Source organism: Epinephelus fuscoguttatus, linkage group LG21 (assembly GCF_011397635.1).
Source record: "Epinephelus fuscoguttatus linkage group LG21, E.fuscoguttatus.final_Chr_v1".
NCBI lineage: Eukaryota > Metazoa > Chordata > Actinopteri > Perciformes > Serranidae > Epinephelus > Epinephelus fuscoguttatus.
The window spans coordinates 24,939,349-24,966,685 of record NC_064772.1 but is presented as its reverse complement, the minus strand read 5'-3'; the positions used below and the strand labels follow the sequence as shown (position 1 = coordinate 24,966,685).

The 27,337-nt window shown below is 41.3% G+C and overlaps 1 protein-coding gene across 1 annotated transcript in view; it reads left to right on the top strand.

The window, feature by feature from the left end:
* cntnap2a (contactin associated protein 2a) overlaps positions 1-27,337 on the top strand; it is a 462,042-nt gene that overhangs the window by 403,633 nt on the left and 31,072 nt on the right. Inside the window, exons 19-22 of the mRNA XM_049564641.1 lie at positions 10,904-11,122; positions 17,189-17,425; positions 23,631-23,864; positions 25,115-25,248. Of these exons, the coding sequence (XP_049420598.1) occupies positions 10,904-11,122; positions 17,189-17,425; positions 23,631-23,864; positions 25,115-25,248 (824 nt within the window). The remainder of the gene's footprint in view (positions 1-10,903; positions 11,123-17,188; positions 17,426-23,630; positions 23,865-25,114; positions 25,249-27,337) is intronic.

Genomic DNA, 27,337 nt, shown 5'->3' with positions numbered 1-27,337 from the left:
GAGAGAGGAAAAAAGTGGCACATTTGAACACACTGTGATAGCTATGAAATAAAGCAGGAACTTCCATCAGCTGTGATAATGCTTCAAATATGAAGAGGGCCTCTATGGTCTGTTTTGGAAAATTGACTACGTTTATATAGCGCCTTTCTAACTTTGCGGATAAAACACTTTATTGTGCCTCTCATTTACACACACATTCATAGACCAATGGCGGTGAAGCTGCCGTGCCCATCAGGAGCAACTTGGGGTTAAGTGTCTTGCCTTAGGACACTTTGACGTGCAATCATGAGGAGCAAGGGATTTGAACTGCTAACCTTGTGATCAAAGGACGATCCGCTTTACCTCGTGAGCCACAGACGCTCTCTGTGGACTCATTTGAAAGTGATTTAAAAGACCGGGAAGACCCCACTGAGAATAACTGCTGAAATCATTGCTTTCTTTTTATGTACATTACAGATAGTTGTCAGTGATGGGCTGAAAGAGATAAACATACTTAACAGCCTTGTGGCAAAGATGAATAAATTTTGCTGTCTGCCTCACTCCACCTCTGTGCTGAAATAAGCTTTTGAGGCAGAATACGGTGCCAACCGCAGTATCCCCTCAGCAACATCAGTCAGATGGAGTTCAACTCTACGATTTGTGTGAGCCGTCACTCATTTGGAAAATCACACACTCAACAGTTTTCTCAAGGCCCAAGGACATAAAGAGCTGCGTCAATCACTGAGAGAATTTGGCCAGCTGAAAGAGCGTGTAGATATTTTGATGCCAGATGTTGTGGACACAGTCTACGTGCTGTCTGTTTTACCGGACCCCACCTTTTGCCTCTTCTGATCATGATGTCCTTGCACCAGATGATGTCAAGGAAATGATTTAAGAGGAACTGCTGGGTGGGTGTAATATTTTATCATCACTTATTACAGAGTAATGCTGCTATAAAACACTTTGTACACCCCACTCCGTGATTTTTTTTGCACAACTTCTGACATAAAATAATTTAAAATGAATTATTCCCTTATGGATAGCTTTGGAGTCCGAGTCTGGAGGTTTCTGGGAAAAATAAATATTTAGCAATCCATAAAAATGAAATGAAACAAAATGCATGTGGCTGCATTTTACAGGAGCCTGCTCTATAATTAAGTTATGGTCGCAGTAGTCATTTTGTTTTTATGTAACCACACATACATCATCTATAATATAATCTGCTGTTTATCTATTTATATATTATCTATAATATAATCTGCTTTCAAATCTGGCAGCAGCAGAGACTGAAAGATTCCCATGTCCTCAGAGTCGAGCAGTGGAGAAGATAAGCGAGAGCCGGGCCCTAAGACGCCACGGCTTTTCTTACTCTGCAGACACAAAAGCAACCATTGCACCAGTTGAGAGGGAGTTCAGTCATGGAGGCATTATCTTATCATGCGTCTTGACTGTGCAAGACTGAATTTAAATACGCTTTCAGATTTCATATTCTTGAGATGCAACAGCCCTGTTGAAATAAAGTAGACACATACCAAAAGATCTTGTTGAAATTATGCTGACACCTTTGTAATGGGTCTCTAAAGCTTCCTTTTAATTTATTTTTTTAATAGAGAATCGCTTTAAGTTATTGTATTACATGATTGAGACAGTTATTATTTCACTTTATCAGCTGCATTCACCGTAAGACAGAAAGTAATCAAGTATTTGAAGTCTAACAGACAACAAAACACTTGTGAAGGTGTACCTCGACCTTCAGTATGTGTCTTTATGTTTTCATATTTCAGCTCACTTTCAATGAGGCGATGAGTTTGATTTTACTAAGTGAAAAATATTTTTTTCTTTTTCATATTTATAAACTGTTTTTCCTTCGTCTCTTCACCTTGAATCAGAGCACTGTGCAGTTTCTATGCTCTTAGCTCTTATTAGTCATTACACTGAAAAAAACTCCAACAGGTGTCAGTGCTTTTGAAATAGCAACAAGTCCTTCAACCCACATGACCACATAATGTGGTTAACATTGCTTAATGATAGCAGTTACACCAAAACGACTTCCTTAAATTCAGAAAAGATCATAGTTTGGGGGGGGTGCCCAGTGGATTAGTGGACAGAGCTGGTGTCCCATATACAAAGGCAGTGTACTTGCCGCAGTGGCATGCACATCCCCAGAAATGTAACTGCATGTCAAGGCAACGCAGACCTCTTGTCTATATTTGTAAGCTGAAACCATTTTCCTTTTTAGCTTTTATTTACTGTAATTTCACAGATAAGAAACAATGAATTGTGAAGACAATAAAGCCTCCACAAAAGAACATTTTAAGTCTTGTGTGTGATTTATCCTGGCTTCATATGAGCAGAGGAAAAGTCCACTAGACACTAGGCTAATTTATTTTTATATAATGTTAAATGCCATAGGCTTGTGCTAATAACGTTAGCATGTTATATTTGTTTGGAAAATGTGTTTAGTATAAGACAGTTGTTTTGTCGATGAACCTTGTGAGTTGTAATGGAGCTAAATTTTGTAACGTTACCTTTGTTAAATGTTGCTGTTGTCCCTGGCTTCATATGAGTAGAGAAAAAGTCTGGTAGCTGCTAGGCTAATTTATACAATGTAAAATGTCATAGGCTTGTGCTAATAATGCTAGCATGTTGTATTTGTGGGGAAAATGTGTCCAGCAAAGGTAAAGTGTTGTGTCTGTGAATGCTGCAGTTACAATGAAGCTGATTTGTGTACTTGTGTTTGAGATTCTCACTATTAAGCCATATTTAATGTGTGTTTTGAATTAACTAAACTGTACAGCATTTCACAGGAACCCCACTGCTGACTAGTGTTTTGGAGGCGCCAAGTGACACAGGCAACCCACCACACAAGTATAAATGCTCACAACCGCATAGACCACGTGCGTAGACTACAGCATAGGCTCCTAAATCCCCCTTTAAACTGTCCTATCTAATAAAGTTAGAATTCCAAAAATAATCTTGATCTTAAAAGATCATGGTTTTGGTTAAAAGTAAGTTCGTTAATGACATAACCTAACGTGACATATGTCACATGACTCAACATTAACATTTGGTTAACATGGGACACAAACAGCTGACTCTTTGGTGAAAGTCCTGTGTTTGACCCGTCCACCACCCTGACCACCTCCCTCCATGCTCCCCATGTGTACTTTGGGGCTCTTTATACTATGTCACATGACTCCATCCTCCTTTGCTCCAGTCATGATCACTATAGCCACTAGAGGTTACCACTTAACAATAAGCGCACATACAGTACGTGTCACATATAGCTGCATGTCCAAAAGACCTATGTGGTGGAACAGATATAATAAGTCAGAGACATTGGAGTCTTGAGACTTGACTCGGACTCTGAATCAAAGACTTGATACTTGACTCTGACTTGCATATTTTGCTTTCACCACATAATGCTATACATAAAGGCTCTTAGAAAGAAAACTGTCAAATGTAATTAGGAAATGGGAGAGATGGTGACAGAGGAGATGAGTGTTTTAAATACCCCAAAAAATGGGACAGCTTTGCACCACCCCATTTCACATTCTCTTAAGTCCTTTCTGAGACTTATGATTGACATGGCATGCAGTAGGTTTCTGTGATCTTGTTCCAGTGGCTCAAATTAACATCCCAGCGGCCTCGGCGGAGCCGCACTGATCAAGAATGTTAAAATCTCTGGCTTCATTTTAATCACAGAGCTGCATTGTGAAGGGGGTTCCTGGCACAGCGTGGCTGTCGATAGATAACTAATTGCATTTCATTGGGATTCAAAGGGATTTGAACATTTGGTGTCAAAGGCGCTTACTTACCATTTCCTGCTGGTGTGCCTGGCCCGCCATTTTGTGTCAAGATGCCAATCCAGTGAATAGACACAAAGTCGACGGATGATTTTTGAGCCAAAGTGCTTTCTAAAGCCATTACACTGGATGACATCATGTCAGCTGGTTTGTGGCCTAAAAACTTTTATATTCTTTCCCACTTCTTATCAGTTGAACTTTGTGTTTCACAAAGTCATGTACACACCCCAGTGTTACTCACATTTATTCTTGCAGAAAAAACAATGTGCTGACACTCCTGTACATGCAAGTACAGTACAGGTTTTGCCATGGGGTGTTGGTATTTGTCTTCCAAACATGCACACAAAAAACACACACAAAGATACAGTAAGTCTGTCACGGCTGCACAGCAGGCCAGAGGAGATAGGGCGTGTGTGTGTGTGTGCATGTGTGTGTGTGTGTGTGTGTGTGTGTACATGGGTGTCTCCAGAGGCTCTCAAAATGCCCCCACATCGATTTCCTCTCCCCTCTCCCTTGCTATCATCTTGCATTTTGCCCCACAGCACATATTTAGACACACACTCACAAAACGACATGCACACACACACATAAACACACACATAATCTCTGCCCTCTCGCTGGTGCAAAAACTGTATCTGCTGCAATCCAGTCAAGGCATGAAATGACTAGCATTAGGCCAGAATAGCAAAGCTGTGCCATTGCAGGAGCTCAAAGCGCATACACACACTTACAGACACACACACACACACGACCTTGTACAAAACATGCATTACTGTGACCTCAGCAGACTCAAAGCCATCAGGTGGACACTATTCCTCTTTGAATCTTAAGAAGGAGGCATGGACACATTTGAGAGGCAGCATTGAAGACATATTCAGAACCATGTGAACTGGAGTGGTAACAGGATTGAGGACCGATAGAAAGGTCCCTAAATACAGAAACGCTTGACTTCTGGGATGCTCTGTGGCTCAGTGGAAACTATGTATGTGCCATGTTCTGAGTCTTTAAGTGGCTGCAATTTCAGTGATAGTCCTGCCTAAAGGTTATAAACACTTTGAGTCTGGGATCCAGCTGAGAAATGCTCTTTCCCGCTTGAGACCTCAGCTTATAAAATTGTATTATTGCCTTTTTTTACGTGAAGACCAGACAGACACAAAGTTCACGTCTTAAGTTTAGCAGCAGTCTTTGCATCTTCAGCTTTCTAAAGTCGTCTCTAAAGATGCCTCTGACTTGTAAAGCAATATGTAGTTATCTGCTAAAGAGAAAAGCAACCAGCCGCCACTACGAATATTTTTCAGAGTCCTCTTCAAAAACCGTCAGAAGTGAATCTTTATCTCACTGGATCTGTTCTACGTACACACTGAGAAACACTCAGGATTCTTTGCATTGTGAGCAAGTTTTTGCTGATAAGTATGAAAAAGTCTGATTTAAAGAGCCTTTTTGTCAGAAAGAGATGCTTAGTTTTCAAGAGGTTGCTTTAAATCTCGTTTCAGCGTCAACAGCGGCAGGTTTCGTCGTGCCGCTCTGAATTCGGCTCGCACTTAAATAGAGTTTCCCTCCTTAAAAGGGCCAGACTGTTCTGACCGTCCCAGGGGTGGAAATCACAGAGCAAAAGGCTAACAAAGCAAATGAGACAAACAACAAAAAATTAGCAAGTATAACAGAAAAGCGATCGAAGAGATAACACACTGCCAGCCATCTTAAAATAGCCAAGAACTGCAAAATGGAACTTCCCATTTAAAAAACACACATGCACGTATATGCATGGCCAAACGAGCAGTGATCTGTCACACAAAGACACACATGATCTCTGATAGTATTTATCATTGTTTGGCTATGCTGCACTGACGCATAATTTAGGACTTGGCTCTTTCAGCTCCCATATTAAAAGATTAATAGAAAAACAAATAGCAAAAATAAAAACCTCTGCTGGGTTTTCTCGAGGCCAATGTGCAAGTGTATCTCACACACACCAAATTACGTTCACACACACATTAACGCTCATAACATCCATCACGGCTATGCAAATAGATGAGGCAAGCTCCGTGCTCTGAGGGCACTTTAGTTTTCATTCCTGCTTGTGGATAGAGTATAAAAAGAAAGTTGTAGGGCATCCATCTTGCTTTGCCATGCCGCTGAAACAACACACTAAACAATCATATACACACACTCACATGCCGTACTGCGTTGCTATAGCAGCCTTGCTGTTGCTTTGTTTCTATTGGCGTGTTTTGATATATGTGTGACTTTCTTTCAGCATTTAAAATAACTGATGTCGCTCCTCCCTGCCCTGCAGACCTGCTCCGTGCATACAGACATCATTAATTCAGCGTACTAAAGCCTGTCAGAGGGCTTAGACTCTGTGCCTCACTGTGTGTGTGCATGCGTCGATTTGTCTGCATGCTGCTGTGTGTTGTGTACTGTGGGGAGTTGAGTGTTTAAGCGCTTTTTAAGATTTATCTTATGGGTTAATGCACTCAGCACATCCAGACAGGCTTTTGCTGCGATGATTTCTGGTATGTTTGCATCTCATCTGAGAGGACATGATAATGTCTGCAAGAAAGGGATCAAGGAAGGAAGGAAGGACGGATTGGAGGGAGTGAGGGCAAAGTGAGGGATGGGTAAGAAGTGAATGCAAGAGAGCAAGTTGTAAATGAAGACACAAATGAACAAACAATAAAGACATGAAAGAAAGAAGGAAGCAATACAGCATGAAGGGAGGATAGACTCAGGGGACTGTGAGGATGGATAAAAAGAAAGAACGCGCAAACAAAAGAACAAAGAAAGCAGACGAACTATATGTGTACGGCAGAAGAGATGCAAGAGTTCAACGGATGGAAAAATAACCGGAGTGAAAAAAGATAATTAGACGAAAGAAATATGAAAAGGAGGAAAGAGCCGGGCACATTGATTGGGCGAAGGGGGAAAAAAGAAAGTTCATTTCCCCATTGACCACTACATGTAATTATCCACTCTAATATCCGAGCCTAATTAAGCCATAATGAAGCAGTAACATACAGAGCTATGAAATGGTTATTCATCATCTCTACGACTGCAGCACACTGGTGCCAATAACAACCATATGGCACCACCCAGAATATATAGTTTTTATACAGCGGTTTCACAGTAGTACCAGACATCAAGGAAAGACTCAAATTGGGTTTTAATTTGACAACTGCAAATTGTCTTCTGAGCAGCAAAAATAATTCCCTCAGCGTTTTCTCATTGTTGCTTCATTCACTTCACAGGTCAAGGCAAAAAGAGTCCTTTGGCATTTTACACTGGGGTTATTTAACACCTCTCGTCCACACATGATGTATATGTTGGCAGAAACAATGATGCATAATTCTAATGATAAAATTAGAAATTTAAACCAACACTGTCTTGCAGTTAGAAAAGATGAGAAAACTGCCACTCAACTTTCACATATATTCTTAAGAAGTTGGGCGATATATTGTCTTGACTTGGATATTGTAATATCCTAAGTGTTGTGTTTTCCTGGTTTTATTTATGTATTTATTCATTTTCTCATAAAGATATTATAGAGTGTGCACCATCCTATAAATATTTTTATATTAATGTCAATGGCTGTGGGTGGCAGCTCCCCAGGAAAACTTCTCAGTCCCAGATCTTCACTTCCAGAGTATACACACTTATACTCTTCCTTATGTACAGGTTTAACACAAGTATGGGGTCAGATCAGTCTCATAATGAATGAACTCACACAGGATTTTTCACAAATGCACATGTTCTGGTTCACAGTTGTATTTCAGACTCACTAATGCACACGGTCTGTTTCACAAATGTACACGCTCTGGTTCACAAATATAATTTTTATGCAAACTTGTAATATAAATTCGGAAATGCACACGCTCTGCTTCACAAATATTATTTTGAGGCACACTTGTAATATAAATTCACAGATCATGTGAATCGCTGAATGTGCATTTACAAACTGCTTCTCATTTGTGAACCTCTCTACATTTGTGAGAGAAATCTGTGTGGTGAATTTTGAGACTCCCCTGATGTCGCAGGTCAACGAACATCACCATTGGCTGATAAATCTGTCAATCAAATTTATGATTTTGATTGACAGATTCATCAGTTAATCAGGTGTGTTCGCTTTCAGCCAGTTGTATGGCTCCTTACATTTTCTCCACACTTTTAAACCAATTGCAGAGCTACTGAGCTACTGTTTGCAGTGTTCAAACAAGACGCGCTAGACTAAAACGGTGGAAGAGACATGGATCAATCTCAACCTCTAAGGTTTTAGCACATTTATCTTATTATCCCCTCGTTGTATATCATGCAATGTCATTGAATTATAATGAGCTGAAGCGTTCTGTTTAGCCAAGTAACATGTTTGAATAAACTATGAATACATCCTATGTAAGGAGCCATACAACTGGCTGAAAGCGAACACACCTGATTAACTGATGAATCTGTCAATCAAAATCATAAATTTGATTGACAGATTTATCAGCCAATGGTGATGTTCGTTGACCTGCGACATCAGGGGAGTCTCAAAATTCACCACACAGATTTCTCTCACAAATGTAGAGAGGTTCACAAATGAGAAGCAGTTTGTAAATGCACATTCAGCGATTCACATGATCTGTGAATTTATATTACAAGTGTGCCTCAAAATAATATTTGTGAAGCAGAGCGTGCGCATTTGCGAAACAGATCGTGTGCATTAATGAGTCTGAAATACAACTGTGAACCAGAGCATGTGCATTCATGAAAAACCCTGCGTGAGTTCATTCATTATGAGACTGATCTGACCCCATACACAAGTGGCATGAGGTGCACAGTGCACGCTAGTTACTAGTTATAAGGCGCACATGCACACACAACTGGTAGCTGCTTATACAAAAGCCAAATGAATCTGATTTAAGGAGCTCTGCTATTTTTTCCTTCCTGTTTATCTCTCTCTTGTCCTTTCTTACTGCTGCTTTTATGTTTAACAATCATGAGTGCTCGCTGGACTTGCAGATGTGCTCAGCTTGTCAGTCTTGACAGGTTTTGCACCTAACTAGGTACTCTAGCATATCGTCTTGTCACATGATCAAACAGAGACTTGACATAGGCAACATCAACATACATGTTACCCAACAATCATTGTTGTATACATGTGACAAAAATATCAAAGAGGATAAGAAGTTATTCATCATTCGTTTAGAGCCACCAATTAACCTGCATGTCTTTGGACTGTGGGAGGAAGCTGGAACACCCGGAGAAAACCCACGCTGACATGGGGAGAACATGCAAACCCCGCACAGAAGGGCTCCCCCACCTCAGGGTTTGAACCCCCCACCCTGGGTCTGAACCAGGAACCCTCTTGCTGTGAGGCAACAATGCTAACCACTGCATCACCATGCCGCCAAACAATTGTTCATTAATTGAATAGGTTTTTTATATATGTAGTTTATTCATGGTTTTTCTAGTTCATGTAGCATAGGCATATCATTTTGTTATAGATTGCTACTGTCTAGAAAAAAGAACCAAAAATCCAATCAATTGTAAGGGCTCCTCCCACCCCACAGGCCCCAGTGCAACCAAACTGCCTTCACTGTCTATATTTGCATTCCTGTTTAACACATCTTTACACATACATATCTATATTCGCCCACATATCTACATGTATACAACCCACATAGGTCGGTGTACTTGGACCTCAATCTGTGCGCAGTATTAATGTTTATCTTACGTACATATGCCCATCACACTCGGAAAAAACGTATATATTAGAACTGATGGAGCTTACATTTCTGTTGTTTCCATCAAGAAGGGAAAAGGTGGTGAAACATTAGTAGAGTCATACAAAGTCTGCTCATAATGTGGTTATAAATTCAATCAAGTGATTCCAAATTTGATTTGTTCTTTTGGGTCATCAAAGACATAGTCATAGTCATAGTCACAGCTTTCCATGATTACTCCATACCAGTCTTTCAAAGCAGGTGCGACAGGATACAATAATGTCAACATATTTGATTTTCTCAATATTTCCTAGCCCTAATATGAGGCTGCATATTATCTAGTATGCCTGTTTAGTCGTGTCCCAGAATGACATTTCAGTGTCTGCTCCTGTGGAGATTATTTATCTGACTGTTTCAAGATGAGGTAGAGGTGAAAATAACAACACACACAAACACACACACACACACACACACACACATTACCTGCCTCCTTTTTCAACTCCTTTTCTGATGTAACATACACACACAGTGTACAGATTGATCACTGTTCCCCACAGACAGGTTAAAAGCCATCAGACAGTGACCTCACCAGTGCAGTAGCAAAAACATCTGGAATGGACAGGTGGTGCGGCTAAAACACACACACACACACACACACACACACACACACACAGAGTAATTCAGATATATCGTTGAACATTTGACCTGTCATGGTCATAAAAGGTATAACAGTGCCCCCTGTTGGTGTGTTAAAATATTAGGCTCCTAAACTGCGCAGGAGCAATAAAGTTTATGGCATTCCAGCTTCCATAATTCCCCATAGCACAGCTCAAACACACACACACTCACACACATGCACCCACACACACAAATCCACTTGCTTTAAGATGATGGAAATTAATCATGCAGAAAAACAAGGCCATCTTGCCCTCATTTTTCATCCAATTCCCTTCACTTTGTTCATTTACACACTCTCTCTGTCATTTATCTTCAACTCTAGCTCTCTTTTTTCTCTCAATCTTTGGCTTTTATCTCTCTATCAAAACTAGGGAAACCTCAAAAAGATCAAGATTAGCGAGGGGGGGGGCACGGAAACTGCTGCGATACAACTTCATGTCATACAAAACCAACAGTTCCTGGCATCTATCGACTGTCTGTGAGATTAGTCCTGTCCAAAGCTGTGAGCAGTCGTGTATTGCAGAGCTGAAATCTATACAAGCCAAATGAATGGCCTTGAAACAAATGAGCCATTAGATTAGAAATTGAACGCACATTTACCTGCAGAGTGGACTATGACAGAACAGGGAGTTATGGGTTTTGGAAAGTTGTGACGTTTGCGTCACGTGGTTTAACAAATGAGTTCTGTAACTAAGACTTCAGGTGAGCTGATTCGTTCTTTCTCTCACACTCTCTGCGCAGCTCCTAAAGTCATCTCCTTCTCCTTTGACGTTGGAAACGGACCTGTGGAGTTGACGGTGCATTCGGCCACGCCCCTCAACGATGACCAGTGGCATCGTGTGATGGCCGAGCGTAACGTCAAAGAGTCAGTTCTTCAGTTGGATCAGACATATCGGGTATCTCAGCTCGCTCCTGCACAGGGGCATACACGGCTGGAGCTGTTCAGCCAGCTCTACGTGGGTAAGACACACACACACGCCCACACAGGCTACACAATTAAAGGAATATTTCATATATCAATTTCTCACCCTGTGTTTGCTAAATTCATGTCGAAACTTTGTTTAAACACATGCCTCTGGTGAAAAAGAATCCAAAAACAGGGAAAAATTTTTGATGAATTGAAATCGTAAGTTTAGCAAAAGCAAAACTATATCATCACATAACATCCATTTACAAACTCTCACACAACTCGTGCAATATAATCCAAGTCTCATTTATCCAGTTGTATGCTCAGTACTTCCCAAACAGTCAGTTCTTTCTGACAGGGAACCAAACTAAAAGTGAAACATATCTACGCTCTCCTCAAAGCCAGACTCCATTGACAAAACGAGTAATTTAACCTCGTTGAAGACAAGAGCTGCTGGTCTACCACTGCCTCAGGCGGGTTAGTTTGTTTGTGTCATTGTGTGACCTTAGTGTTTTATAGGGTTAGCTCAGACTCACCAAGGTTACACAGTAACACAAACAAACTACTAACAGAGGCAGTGGTCGACCAGCAGCTCCCATCTTCAACAAGGTAAAATCACTGTTTTTGTCAATGGAGTCTGGCATTGAGGAGAGCATAGTTAAGTTGGAACTTTTTTGGGAGGCACTAAGCATACGACTGACTAGGATTATACCGCACAAGTTGTGTGTGAGTTTGTAAACAGATCTTTCGATAAAGTTTTGCTGTTGTTACCTCCGCTCACTTCAGTTCATCAAAAATTTCCTCTGTTTTTTGGATTCTTCGTTCACCAGAGGCTTAAGTTTTCTTCAGGAAGTTTAACTTCACACAGGGTGAGTTATTGAAATACAAATAGTCATTTGGGGCGTGAAGTATTCCTTTAACACCCTCTATGTGTAAGAATGACTCACATACACACATTTGATTGCAATTTGAACATTTAATACCCGCCTTGTGTAGGAGGGACACTCAAAGAGATAAACGCACAATAATTACGAGTTCTTATGTGGAATGCCTAAATACACATCATCCAAGTTATCTTAATTGGATTGAATTTAAGAATATAAACCTTCTGTGTTGTCTTTATTTCCAGTGATGTTGCCCTCAGATGCCGACGTCCATTGTGAGGACGTCTGATTGTCTTTAGAAGTTAAAGATGTAGCTGTCTTTACAGGAAATCACTGGGTTCTTTCTAAAGAGGCTTCAGTCCAGCTTAGCCACAGCCACTGCTAATTAAGTTCATGTTAATCCAGCACACACACACACACACACACAGCCATTTCACGTTTTATGTTATGCATGCATGAGGACACACACGTACTCGGAAACTAATCCGTGTAAGTGATCAGAGTTTTAATAAAGTTAAAACTGAGCCTCTGTGCTGACTGCGGGGGCGTGTGACTTAAACTAACTTAATTCACTTATAGAGGTCATTTCTTTCATACTTTAATACTTTGACTCAGCATTTATATTTCTTTGGATTAAAAAACTATTATTGTACAAGGACGATATCGGCCCTCCGACTTTCCCTTTCCCACACGCACACGCTCTGTATCAGAAAGATCACGCCCTTATTATTACACCAATTATGCTTAAATTTTGGACGGTCTGGTTAGCTCCTCATGGCTTCATCCTCCTCTCCACACAATGCCCCTCAAGCTCATCAGCAGTTCAAATGGCAGAAGATCGGTCCACTTTTCTCCCTATGCTTTCACTTCTCCGTCTCATTCTACCTTTTGTGCTGAGCTGTCAAAACGCTATAAACCAAACTCGGGGGCTAAAATAGTTTCAGGGATTTGCGGATGGAGGGAAAAGTGCTGAGGCGGATCACACAGTTCCTACTATCTCGTAGAAAAAGTTCTGCCCAAAGGAGATTGTTCCAAATTCCAATCAGGCATCCCGATGTGATAGCCTTAACCCAGCTGATCCCCGTTTATAATATAATTTCACCATCTCATCACTTTTGCTGATTCGAACGCTGCTGAAGCATCCTCACCTTATCATGTCCCAGTTTGCCTCTCAGTGTATTTGTAGTTTCATTTAGGGAAATGGAAAGGTGCGAGAAAGGTTTCGTCACTCTGCGACTCGCGGCTATGAATGCTGGAACGTAATGGCTTCCAGATAGTGCCTCGGCCTCATTTCCATGTGTGTATTTTGACTTCTCTGTCGAAGGGAGACAAGAGACGGCTCAAGCCTGCTGCGTGTGGCACGTATCTCAAAACACAGGAGATAGTGGAAGATGGAATGAAAGCAGGGAGAGACTTGTATGTAACAACAGCCACAGAAGTGTCAGCACCCTCTCATATCTGATCTCTAATCCCTGCTTAATCCTCATTTGAGGATTGCTTTGAGCAGTTACAGTGCGACACACAGGAAGTGACCCTGCCACTGAAGGGAAGTGGTTTAGATCCGGCCTCTGACATCAAGAAAAGATCGTTTTGTGTTTGATGGAGAGATTTGGAGGAGTAGAAAGAGCCCCGCAGGCATCAACATTTTGTCTGAACTCGTCCGATTCTTCCTCGTAATGTCCCCTGCCTCTTTGCACGCCGTCTCAGATTGATATTGATGTGGCTGTTTGAAAGAAGCGAAGTAGAAAAAAACAACAATGCAATTCAGAAGCCTAAAAAGAATTTTAAAAACCATCAAAATTATCTGTTTGTATGATTTCGCATAATCACACAGTAGGGAAGTACACCAGGGAGCTGTATTTTGCTCACCTTGCTCTCATATCTGTCACTGTATCATCTCCTTCTCTCTTTCTCAATCAATATGCTCCTCATCAAGCATTTGATTGCTTTAGTGTTTACTGCACAGTGGCTCATTTGCTCTAATGGCCCTGAGAGTAAATGTTATACCATCAGCCTGCTGTCATTTACTTCACACTGTTAACTTTTAGCTCTCCAATTCACTTCATACGAACATGAACATAACTATCAATCTTGCCACATTTTATTTATTTAATGCCACCATCTGTTCTTTTGATCTCCCTCTTGATTAATGCTCGCTATCGCACTTTTTTATGTTTTTGCATGTTTTTTGCACGATTCTCTCATGCTTGGTTTGTTTTGTCTTTCTTTTCCTACTTTGGTTTTTCCTCTGTCTCCGTGGATCGACATCTTGCTTGTGTCTACTCACTGCATGTGTGCGACACCTGTCACAGGGAAGCCAGCCTCGCTCACCTGCCAAGACAGTAGGTAACATTTAATGAGTGTAATGAAATGTCTCTGTGACATTGATGCAGACATAACAACTTCGGTTTCCGCAGTGCACACATGTATACAGGCCTCACCTACAGTTCAAACTGAGTGTGTTTTGTTGCATCCAATTTTGTTGCAGCCTCGTAGTAATTAGATGTTAGCCAGGATTAATCTTCTGCTCATGTTCTCTTGCTGTTGCTGTTTTTGATTCATGCTATACATTAATACACAGGTGTAAGGACTGCCTGTAGACTCAGGCTTATTGCAGTGCGCAAGTACATTTTGCGTGCAGTGATCCATCAGAAGCAAGCCCATTATGGACCTTTAAGAGAGATAGTTGTGGGGAAAAAACATTGCTGTAAACTAACAGATATAAAGCACTGGGTTGGTAAAATGGGATTTCTATGATAATATCTCCCCCCTGGAGCTGCCGGTGGGTTAGGAATGCGTCTGAAATGACATTTAGACCGTATGAAACAAAAATACTTATATATAAATTGCATCCTGAAGTGCAGACTAACTTGAAGAAATGGGACATACTATCATTCCATTAACCCACTTATACAATGATAATAGAAAAACAGCAGTGCAGCAGATGTGCAGCCTGATGGGGAATTATCTGCATGGTTGGATCTGGCTTAAAAGAAGAGTCCGCACACGTATAAATGCATACTGTATGTCCATAGCTGCGTACAGTACTGAAGTGCCTATTGCATGTTTATTCACTAGTACATTCAGTGCTTAATGATGTAGAATCCACACTAACATAAACATACACACACTTATAGTGAAGGTCAAAAGGTCATATTTTTGACTTATGTTTTAATTGCTAATTTGCCCGGTGTGTGTGTATATGGGTATGCATGTGTGTACTGTGTATAGCCTAATGAATATAAAATGTTTCCTCATTAGCACAGCATTACAGGATAACATGCCCTTGAGCCACACACATCGCACCCATAAATAAAGCGAGAGCTGACACATGCTACATGTGTTCAACTTTTATTACCACTAAAGTGTCTGAATTTCTGTATTCATGTTGGGATGCCTGTGTAGCTATGCAGTGATGTGCTAAGTGTGTGTGTGTGTGTGTGTGTGTGTACTTTAAAGCCTGACCAGTTCTCAATTTTTGATACTGACATCGATATTTAAAGGAAACCATGCAGGATTGACAGTTACTGTTGTAATGCTTGCCTGAGAAAGTGAAAGTAAAAGCCAACCACTGCCTCACACAGGGTTGGCGTTCACTTCACTTTATTTGCTCTTTTTTTGGCACCGTGTCTCTTGGATGTTGGCTGCTTATGGTCCGGCGCCTGGTTACTACCTTTTTATAAAGCCCCGACCTTACCTGAGCGCAGTGGAGGTGCACGCCCATAAACATCCTGAACATAGAAACTAAGAAAACTCAGGTAGAGGGCAGGTCTCTGCAGGAAAAATACACTGCCAGACACTTCGAACGGGTCATAAGTGATGATTGAGTCTATACATTGTTTTTATGAAAATCCTGCAGAGTATATCTTTAAAAAAACATAAACCCCACTGCACTTTACTGCACAGCTTTACATCTGTGCCACCATATTTACCAACATTTACATTTCCATCTGTGATAAGCCAATGCTGACTTGAGCCAGTTTTAGTCAGGCTCTATTACCCACCATTTGTGAGTCGTACAGAAGCCGTATGCACCTGTGTGTGTGAGTACTGTATGTGTGTGTGCGTACCTGTGTACGTGTCCGCCCTGGTCTCAGCAGGCCTCAGAGCCTGCTGTCCGTTTAATCACAGACTGATTTAGACCTGAGTAAACAGGTGGCAGAAACCTCCAGCCAATCAGTGGTACAAAATGGATTAATTAACAGGTCTACTAAAAGTCAAAGCCTTTGTGGAAATGGAAAGTGGAGGCAGTGCGTGAAAGCCTGACTGCATCCTGATATGTGAATAATGCATCGGCTGGAGAAAATCAAAGTACATGTATTAGTAATCTTATTAGATCTGCGTTGTACACCTGTGTGGCCAAGCTAGCAGATGTGTGTGTGTGAGAATGCAGCCGTCGAGGGAGGAGACTGTGTGTGCGAGAGTGTGTGTTCAAGTCTCCTTAACGTGTCTTCTTGAATGGACACTTCTCTGTAATCCAAAGGATGCAATTGAGAGGTTTTAATAACTAAAATGCCCCTCGGCTCTTGTTAATGATAGTGTGTGTGTATGTGCGCCCATAGTCTGTGTGTTTATCCATACAGTGTAACCATCCTCTGTGGGTGTGCTTGTGTACGTTTGAATCTATACCTGTGGGTGCATGTTTATGAGTGTGTTTATTGCTATAGTCATTTAGGTGCACATTAATCTATTTAACACCCCTACTCTGTCCAAGTTAATGGGTAGTTAGACTGTAATGGTGCAAGGCCAGAATGACGATGGAGGCACTTTAGAGGAATGGCTATCGACACCCCAAGGCTAAGCATTAATGCTTATATTGACTCGTTCAAGTCAGGTGTGCTGCGTGTGGTGTGTTTTAAATGTGTGTGTTTGTCTGTAGCATGTAGTTTACGCGCATTGGTGGGTCCATTTGCTTGTGTATGCTTGTGAGGTGTTCATTAAGACACAGTGTTCATTAGGCTGTTTTAATTAGTGAAGAAATCAAACGAGTTGAAGGTTGTTTCAAGATCGGCGTCACAGCCGGGACGATTAACGTGACATCAGTGGCTTCCTCCAGGCGTTGGGATATAACCGTTTCTAAAAGAGATTAAAGCAGCGTCTTCGTTCAAAATGACTTCTGTGACCCTGACTTCCATTTGTCCTTTCTTCCATCTCTTTATTTGTTTTCTTTCCTACCTCCTAATGCTACATATCCTCGCTACACTGATACCTCCCCCTCCCTCCCTCGCTCCTCAGGTGCTGCAGGGGGGCAGAGAGGGTTCCTGGGGTGTATCCGAGCCTTACGGATGAATGGCATCACCCTCGACCTGGAAGAGAGGGCCAAAGTCACACCTGGGGTCAAGCCCGGTTGCCAAGGCCACTGCACCAGCTTTGGGATGTACTGCCGAAACGGAGGGAAGTGTGTGGAGAGGTACAACGGCTACTTGTGTGACTGCACCGCCACAGCCTATGACGGCCCGTTCTGCACCAGAGGTGAGAGATGTTTTAGGACAGACAATTCAGTCTCTAATTGACGATGGATCACGGGAGTATGAATGCTACGAATGCGTCACACTGCTCTTCATCTTCAAAACTTCAATTGCAAGATGAGTCGATTTCTCTTTGTGTGAGCTTTCAGATACTGTTTTATGTCAGATTTTATTTCTAATTTTCCAGCACTGCAGGGATTTTTTTTTGCAATTTCCTGAGGTATCTAACAGTAGCAGATAAATGATTTTTTTTATTTCCTTTATTCCCTTCCTCAAATCTAACAAACTACGTTTCTGCTCAGGATTTTTAGGATGACACACTGAGTCATAATCTCTCGGCTAACGCTTTTCCATCAAGTTTTACGGGCATCTTTGTGTAACGATGTTATCATCGGCATAGTCCCTCTTTAGTTCACAAAGCCAGAGGCAAATAGCGCCGTGATTACTGCTGAAGTAGTTGTGTTTCAATAAGCTTCATTGCCTGACAACCCACTGTGATTTTTGCTGTGCTCTGTGATTGTCCTCACTTCCTATTCAGTTTGGAGCTGTCGGTGTTGAAAGTGTTTGGGTTTATAATAAAAGGCATCGATTGAGAGCGATATTGTGCTTACCCAATTCTCCCTGACTTCAGAGTGCTCTCGCTGAATGCCAAAACTGTGCAAATGCAGAGCAGGGATATCAAACTCAAAAAGCCAAATGAAAGTCAGTTCGCTAAGCGGAGGGTAGCTCCAGGTTTTTGAAGTTCAGAGATGAGAAATGTCACACTGCAACTCTGCACTGTTGCATATTGCCACAACATCATGTTTGTTTCACAGGGATTCATTAGATGCAGCATTAAAGTTCGACTTCCCAAAACAAGTTTCCATAAAATGCTCTGGGGAGAAGAGCAGCAGTGCTGTCAGAGGCTTTCTGCTAGCTCCCAGTCAGAGACTTGATCCCCGACACGTGAATTAATTTGTTTCCTAAAGCCTAATAGTGTTTTTCCCCTGTGCTCTTGGCAGGGGGGTGACAAGATGACAGAATAGCAGAGTGTGTGCGTCTGTGTCTGCATGCGTGTGCGTGTAGGCCAGGGAAGAGGGTGACCGTGTGCGGTGATATGCTACTGTAAGACATGAGCTCCTCTGAATCCTGTCATAACCAATCAGGCATTTCGGGATTTAGAGAATAGAGATTACTGTCTGTGCGAGGGTGTGTGTTTGTGTTTGTGCACGTGTTTATGTATTAGTCTGTCTGTCCGTGTGTCAGGAAAAGAGAGGCAAAGAAAGGGAGAGAGCACACCCTTGTGTCTGTTTGTTCCTGTGCATGACATGTGACTCTCGTCTTCCTCTTCTGTCTCCTCCTTTCCTCTTTTTCACTCATCTCTGCTTCCAGTCTTCATCTCCTTTCCTCCTCGTCTTACCCTCTCTTCCTCACTCTTCATACCCTTTTTGATTTTCTTTTCTCATCTCCTTTCTAGCTCATGTCGCCTTTATCTACGATTCACTGCTTCCTTTTCTTGCTTTGCTTTTTGCTGCTCTCCTCCCTATCTAAAATCTTTTCTTTTCTGTCTTCTCCATCCCTGCTTCTCTGGTCTATCCTTCATCTCCTTTGCCTATTCCTCCCCTCCACTTCCCCTCCTTCATCTCTGAATCTCCTCTTCGTTTTTTCCCAGATTCTTTTTGCTCTTGTCACTTTCTGGCCTCCCCTTCCTCTTGTCTCATGTCTTTTTTAACTTTTGGTCCCCTCTCTCCTTTCCTCCTCCTTCTTTTTGACTCCTTTTTCCAATTTTCACCCCCTGCTCTGCCTCTCTTCTTCCTCATTTTTAACTCACTCCCCTCTAAATTTCTGTTTCCTCCTCACCTTCACCCCTTCCTCGTCTCTTCTCCAGCCCTCTCCTCTCCCAGTTGCCCCTCTCCTGTTTTCTCTTTCCTTTTCTGAATTTCTCCCCCTTTCTCCTCATCCTCCCAGTGAGTGAAAAATGCATGAAGCCAGCCATAATTGCATAGTGCATTTCCATTGTATCCATATTTACACACTGCTCAGGGGACTCCGCAGTATTATTATTATTACACTCTCATTCTTCTGCTTTTCTGCCCTTGAGGGTCACATGGAGTCGGTGTGCACATGTACATACATATACATGGACACGCACGCACAAATTCGTGGATACCTGTAGAGGTTCACATGCTTGCACAAATTACCTTTCCAAAACTTTCACGCAGTGACATAAAACACACACACATATAAAGAGTCCCTGCCCTGGAGTACAGTTTTTTCATTCCCTCTTATGCTTCAAGACAGTTGTGTGTGTTGCTGCCGAGGCTCTGGGCAGCAAGTCGGAGTCTCTCTACTTTTCTTTTTTCTCAGCAGGGCAGGGAAGGCTGAGACAGGTTACACGAAGGCCCCACATGATCCACAGCATATATAAAATAAAGATATAATGTATGAATATTTTTTTAAGTTGGGAAGATGGCGAGATTAAGACGGGTTGCACAAGCTCTTGTTGAAGTTAAAAGTCAGCCCAATTATATATCACAATGGTTCGTATGAAACAAGCGCCCCATGAATGACATGTGCTTAACGTAAAGTTACTTAGGTTAGGTTTAGGGAAATAAATTTACTTTAATTAGGTTTAGGAAAAGTAACATGGTTGGGCATCCTCATGTGTAGGCATGTAAAGTTACATAGGGAAGATGTTTAACAAAAGACATGGTGAAAACGTACCTTATGGTTCCGAACAGCAGTCTCGGAGGGGAAAGTCCTGTATTGTTTGCACATTGGTCACTTGATCACAGCCTTCCTGATTATGTGTGATAAACATGAATTACTGGCTCATGATTACCTGGACTATACATACTGTGGTGCGTTACATTTCGAAGGTATACATACAAACAGTACATGAGAACAGCTTGAACTGTTGCATGGCTAACTTAATACACTGACAAAGCTAAGATTATGAGATACGTTAAGAGTGAAATAACTAATATAGCATTTGGTCAAAACATCAGAACTGAGACTGATTAAGTTGTAAAATGCTATTTACATATCAAGTAAACTGGGAAGATTTTTAAATTACTTTCCACAACAATAACACAGCAACAACCTGATAACCTTAGCTAGGTTAGCATTATCAGGTATGTTGCAAGATGAATAGACCTACTACTATCTCTGAAACATAGGTGTCTTTATTTATACATTTGTAAATAAAAAAATGTACTACTTGTGTTAGATAGGATTTTTCTGGCCTCCAAAAACAAGAATATTTAAAAGCCAGCTAACAATGCTAACATTGGCTTGCTCATACATTTAGAGTAGAGAATTAAAGATGTGTCTAATATGCAATATCTGACCTGATGCTTGTATTTATATCTGTGCACAACAGCTTCTATCACATGTGTTATCACTCTTATCACAACATGAGACAATAAAAATAAGAAAAAAATAAGACAGGTAGCTTTCGTGATACTGTCTACTGACAGTTTATTCTCTTTTCGTTTGGTTGCTCTGCACAATAAAGCGATCCATTGTCCCACTCATGGCTTTCTCCTTTTAAATATTATCATCCCTCACACTGGCTGCCAATCAGGGTTTTTGATGTGTCATACACTTAGAATTCCCACGCGTGGACACTGACAAATAGGTTCCCTGTGAAGGTCTTTTAGATTAAAATCAATTAAATTACATTATTTTAGCTAGAGTTCGCCTCTTTATTAGGAAATGGGTGCCCACAACATACTGATACAGTCAATTAAAAATTAATTCATAACTTTTTGTATAGACACAGTTGAGTATTGCAATAATAATGTGTGATTATCACGAAATCCCACGGCACACCTGGATTGGCATCACAACACACCATCTATTCTTGTTTTATTGTATTGTTGTGTATACTGTAGTTAAATTTTCAAACTTACAGCCTCAGCACAGTGAATGCGTGAATTTTGTTTGTAATATTTTTAATATCTTAAGTACTAGTGTTAAACACTGTAGCATAATGCACATTTTATTTTTATTTTTAATGCATATTTTAATTTCTATTTTATTTATTTTATTGTTTTATACTTACATATTTCTACTTCATACTCTTATTGTTACTTTTTATAACTCTCTATTCTTTACATCGTAGCGACTGCAACGAACCACAGTTTCCCCTCGGGGATCAATAAAGTATTTCTGATTCTGATGATTGGATATTTTTCCACTCATTTTAAACTACACGTATTTTACCAACACTGATACCTACATATTTCTCTATTTGTGCATTTATAAGTAACGCCAATAAATAGCCTAGATTTTTAAACTACGGCTAAAGACTGAGCACTGTATCCTCCATGGAGTTGTTAAATAAACAGTAAAGTCATAAGATGTTAATAGCTTTGAGGTAAGAAGCAAACTTTTGTTCTGACTTCCTTTGTCCATAGATATTGAGGCTTGTTCTATTGATTTTTTCCCATATATTGTTTTGTAGCTGATTTAAGAAACCCAATCAAGCATGCTGCTCTGACAGAAACGTTACATTTTGTCTGATTTAAGTCTGATTCAGTTAATACCCAGCAGCATGGATCTCGGCAGACAGTGAACAATCCAGCCGCATCAGAAAACAAAGTGAGAAGGAGGCTATTTGAAAACTTCACAAGCTCTCCGCCTGGTTAACGCAGAACAATTGGTAAAATGGGTCTCTCCAGACTTCCAAAGCTTGAAAGGATATCAGTGCACAGCAGAATAGAGGATAAAATTGTGGTGGGGCTGAATGGAAGTGAGGTTTTGCCTGTACGCTGATACCAGTCAGGGAACTCGCCCATTTTCAAGTAATAAGCCTTCTATTAAATTTAAGTAATGTAGCTTGAAGTATTTATTGTACTGTGTCCGCTGGGAGACGATGGGTGAAGTGAAGCTTTAAAATAAGATGCATAAATGTGTTCACTTAGTATTCTTTACTCGTAAGGATTGTAGTTATACGTTCTCACTGCTGCCACCGAGGGAAGGCAAACATGTCAAGAAATATTCCATGGCATTCACACACACACACACACACACACACACACACACACACAACCCAAGGCTCGCTGCTTTCCCTCTAACCATTCTCTTTAATTTCACGCACATTGTGCCTTTTTTCTGCTTTGTAACTGACACGCGGATATCATGCATGCATGCGCATAGACACACACAAACACCAGCGAGGAGCATAACGGCAGTATTGAAAAATAAGGTCCCCTCTTCTCAACACTTGATTACAAGAATCAATAAGCCTCCTGGAATGGCTGGAATATGCCATTAGCTCTGTTAATGTACTGGTAAACAATGTATTGTTTGGTTTCAGATGCTGGAGCACAGCAATTTAACACCCACTTTACTACACCTCCTGAACAAAGCCATATTTATGTGTGTGCTGATTTCTCTCTGGCCATATAATATGTCTACCCTGCTGTGTCGTGGCATTTGTGAGTTTATGAGTGCTTTCACGCGGCTTTTCCTTTTGACGGAAGGGGGGGGGGGGGGGGTGTCTGTCTTTTCTTTTGCCCTTGCTTTTTTTATTCATAGATGCAACTGTTGTGAGCTTCATAGCTTTTGTCAACTACACTAATACTATTTGTGGTGTAAACACATGGACAAGCAGTATTTATTGTAGTTGAGTGCATGTTCGCCTGCTTGCATTACGTGTGTGTTCATATCTTAAGAGCGATATCCTAGGCAACTGGACTTGTTTGAGTTTCTTGAAGACATTTCACCTCTCATCAAAGAGACTTCTTCAGTTCTAACGGACTTGTGTGGAGTCGCAGGCTTTATATTCTGTGTGGGTGTGAACCTTTACAGAGTCGTTGAGGTTACATGTGAGTCGTTGACCCACCTGGCCATCTTGTGTGTCGTTAGGGTCAGGTGGGTCCAGGTGTTAATGGGTGTTAAGTCGTCTGGGGAGGGATCCAGAGACTGCACTGTAGATGATTAGTGGTAATTGATTAGTGGTGTGTAGGCCGCCTCCTCTGTTAAACGATGGTCGTTCCAGTTTGACGTCAGTGGCCTCTTTCACGCCTTTTTCAAACCATCTTTCTTCTCTGGCCAAGATGTGAACATTGCTGTCCTCGAAAGAATGTCCCTTTCCTTTAGATGTGAATGGACAGCTGAGACTTGACCTGAGGAGCAGGCTCTCCATGACCTGGCTGACTGAGAATCTTCACCAACATGTGTGTTCGTACATTTTTTCTTACATCTTCTGTCATGTCACACAGATGTCGGGGGTTTCTTCGAGGCAGGAACTCTGGTCAAGTACAACTTCATGCCCGAAGCGGTCGCAGGAGCCAGTAGAGATGCAAAGATCCTGACCTACCAGCTGACGCCACATGAAGTGAATCTTACAAAAGAGGAAGTGGCCTTCAGTTTCAGCACATCCAACGCGCCAGCTATTCTGATGTATGTCAGCTCCAAGACGCAGGATTATCTGGCTGTGGTTTTACGGCAGAATGGTAAGATCCACACACACACACGCACGCACTTTGCGGTTGCTTACTACTGAGAGAGTCTGCTCGGAGTAATGCTTGTTAGTGCTGCAAAGTACATTTTTAAAGGCTGTCCTTGCAGCACCGTTTGGAAATTTCTATAATCTCCAAAAATCCTCCCCAGTCAGCGGCCTCCCACTGAGCGTCTGACTGGCAGCAGAGGGCTTTGATATTACAGGAGTAAGAAGAATTTGACAGTGCCATCTAGTGTTTTAGCAGTCAATGTGCACAAGCAAAATAAAACTATAAAACACTCAAGCTGCCTAGGGGTGCTGATAGAGATTCTGGGGCCCCATGCACGCTTAGGGCCCTGAGATAGTAAATATCGATAATCCCCTGCCAAGATGTGGGCCCTGTGAATCATTCAGGGTTTCGCCCTCTATCCCTCACCCCTGCTTGTGCCATCACTTCAAACAGAAAACTACATTCTGGCCCTAAGTGCTCACTTCAATCAGAATATTTCTGTAAGAAAACATGTGTATAATGAGCTTAATGAATTTTCAAAATGGCTTGTCTTAGTTGTCATCATATAGCAACACAGTAACTCATCAGCGATCATGTTTTTGCAGCCAATGCTTGAGAATTATCTAGAAAACTCATTGTATTTATCCAAGTGTTGATTGATAAAAGCTTGTGTTTATAGATATACTTTGCAGGAGTTCCCTAAAATCAATGTATAGACTCATACAGAAGTTCTTAATCATCACTATAACCCATGTGTTTATCTGATTTTATTGTCCAATTGTAAATTATCCTCTGTTGCTACCAAATCTGAAGGATCCTTAACAGGTATCGTAATTTTTTTAAAGAGATACCATGCATGATTTTCCTAAGAAAAACAAATCATAGATAAAATTAATCCTTCTGAGTCATCACTTATGACTCACTAGAAGTGTGTGGCAGTGTATTTTTCTGCAGAGACTCTGCCCTCTGCCTGTATTTTCTTATTTCCTTCTTATTTTCTGTGTTCGGGACGTTCATGGGCGTGTACCCTCCCACAGTGCTTAAGTGAAGTCAGGGCTCTATAAAAAGGTAGCGAAAAGGTGCCAGACTGTAGGCAGCAGGCATCGAAGTCACACAGAATCTGAATCTGGGGTTGGCATTTACTGTCATTATCACTGGCGAGTTTACAAACAGTAATGATAATCCTGCATAGTATACTTTTAAATCATTTTAGAGTTGTTGAGGTTCCAAACCACTGGCCTGTATGTCTTCAGGTTCACTACAGGTGCGCTATAACCTGGGAGGTCTCAGGGAGCCATTTTCTATAGATGTGGACCAGCGTAACCTCGCCAACGGACAGCCACATAGCATTAACATGTCCCGTGTGGACAGGAGCATCACCATCCAGGTACAGGCCACACACACACACACACATATATATACCTGATCACTCTTTAAGACATATTTTAGGCTTTTCAGAGCTCGAAAGACTTGTGGTTCAATTTCAAGATCTTACTTAGAGGCAGCTAAGGAGTGCATGGGATTGCCATCCAGCACAGACATACTCTCAGCCACAAGTACGCAATCACACGGGCCCAGCTAGTGTTAGCATTAAGTCAGCGGGGAGAGCAGTGTCCTGTTCTGTCTTCTGCTGTGATGAAAGTGCTTGTCCTCTGCCAGTGTTAATCCACTTCCAGTAGACAGCCTAAGTATAGCAACAGAGAGAGAGCATCGATCTGTGTCTGTTTGTATGACTGCGTGCTATTGTGCGATTGTGGCTGCATATATTTGTGTATTTGGCGTGCGTCATGGCTGCCTGTGTATGACACAGAGCAGGAGACAGTGAGTGTGTCTGTGCCTGCGCATGACAATGTGTTTGTGCAAATATATTTGTGTGGATCTGCGTTTGTGTGCGGGGGTTTGTTTGTGTGCTCTCGAGTTTTGTGCAGCTAAACAGCTTAGTGCAGATCAATACAGCCAAGCCTCAGTCAGTAGCTGTCAAGGATGGAGTGAGAATTCAGCTAAACTATTACAGACTTTGTTCTCGGCTAAAATGCTCCAATTTGGCTCCAGGCTGCAGTTTAAGGAGGACTCTACTAGATGGCAGCTGCCTGTAAAACCTGGTTATTAGTTTCATCCAGATCAGAGTAAATTTTCTAGTTGCATGGGCAGTTTATGGTTTGCCAAGAAAGGGATTGTCTTTTTCTAAAATGAGATCCAAAAAGAGAAAATATTAAGATTTTAATTCTTGAATTAAACATCAAATTAACAGTTCTTTGTGCACGGCCTCCTGTAGGATGTCATTTGAATACCATGTTTGCACATCATGTATTGCAGCACATTTGCAGCTCTGCTCTGTAAGTGCCATACATGTTTGTAGTTGTTCAGTCATTTCACACAGTGTGCATGTCTATATTAATCAACTGCCCTCCTTAAACATCCAGAGTAACTCACACACATGCTCACTTGTGGAGAGCTCACCTACCCCCTAGTGGCCAGAGGGAGGCATTGCATTAAACAGAGACATTGACTCATGTCCTCTCTGCAAAAATTGCTGAACCATGTGGAGAGCATCACATCAATAATTTTGTATAACCTTGCTCTTACTAATATTGTAGCTATTTGCTTGCATACTGCACTCTTTATTATCTATGGATTTAATGCTCATGCTGACAGAATCGAATTTCCTTGCAAGCATCAATGAACTTTGATCTTATCCGCTGTCTTCTTATTTACTGTGTGCTTATGGATTACTTTCCATCCATGAGACACTTGACCTAGGTGTGCATCACCTCTATTTTAGGGATTATTGAAGAGAAAAGTGTGTACCTCAACAATAAATGCACTGTGATATCAAAAAAATACGAATAAACGAGGCAGTCTGGTGAACTTTTGTTCATTAATTTGGGAACATGGATTGATTTATCAGAACGTACTTAGGGAAAAAATGTAATGTGAAATCAAAACAGGGAGGTATTTTACAGGTAATGCAATCAAACAGTTTATTGCCACAAAACATGAAGTATAATCAGGAAGAATGACAATGGATCTTGACATGTTTACAAGTTTAAAGGAATACATTTATAACATATGGACACAAATGAAATATATTAGATATTAATTAAAATATTATCACGAAGACACTCAGTGTTAAAGGATGTGTTTCTTCACTTGCATGAGTCTACAGACGCAAGATAGAATACAGTGGAGCAGCAGGCTGTTCTCACGCACTGTTTGTGTGTCTACAAAAAGTAATGTACCTCAATTCGTATGTGACACATGTCATCGTGAGCCAATAATTCGGATATACCCACATTATCGGGAAGACAGAGATCACACAACTAATGTGCTGATGGTAGTAAAGACAGAAGTAGCATAAAGAGTGAACATCTGCACAAGGGGACAGGTTGGGGTGGTAGATGAGTCAAACAAACACAGGACTTTCCCCCAGGAGACCTTTGTTCGTGTCCCATGTGAACCCAAGTAATTTTAAGGTA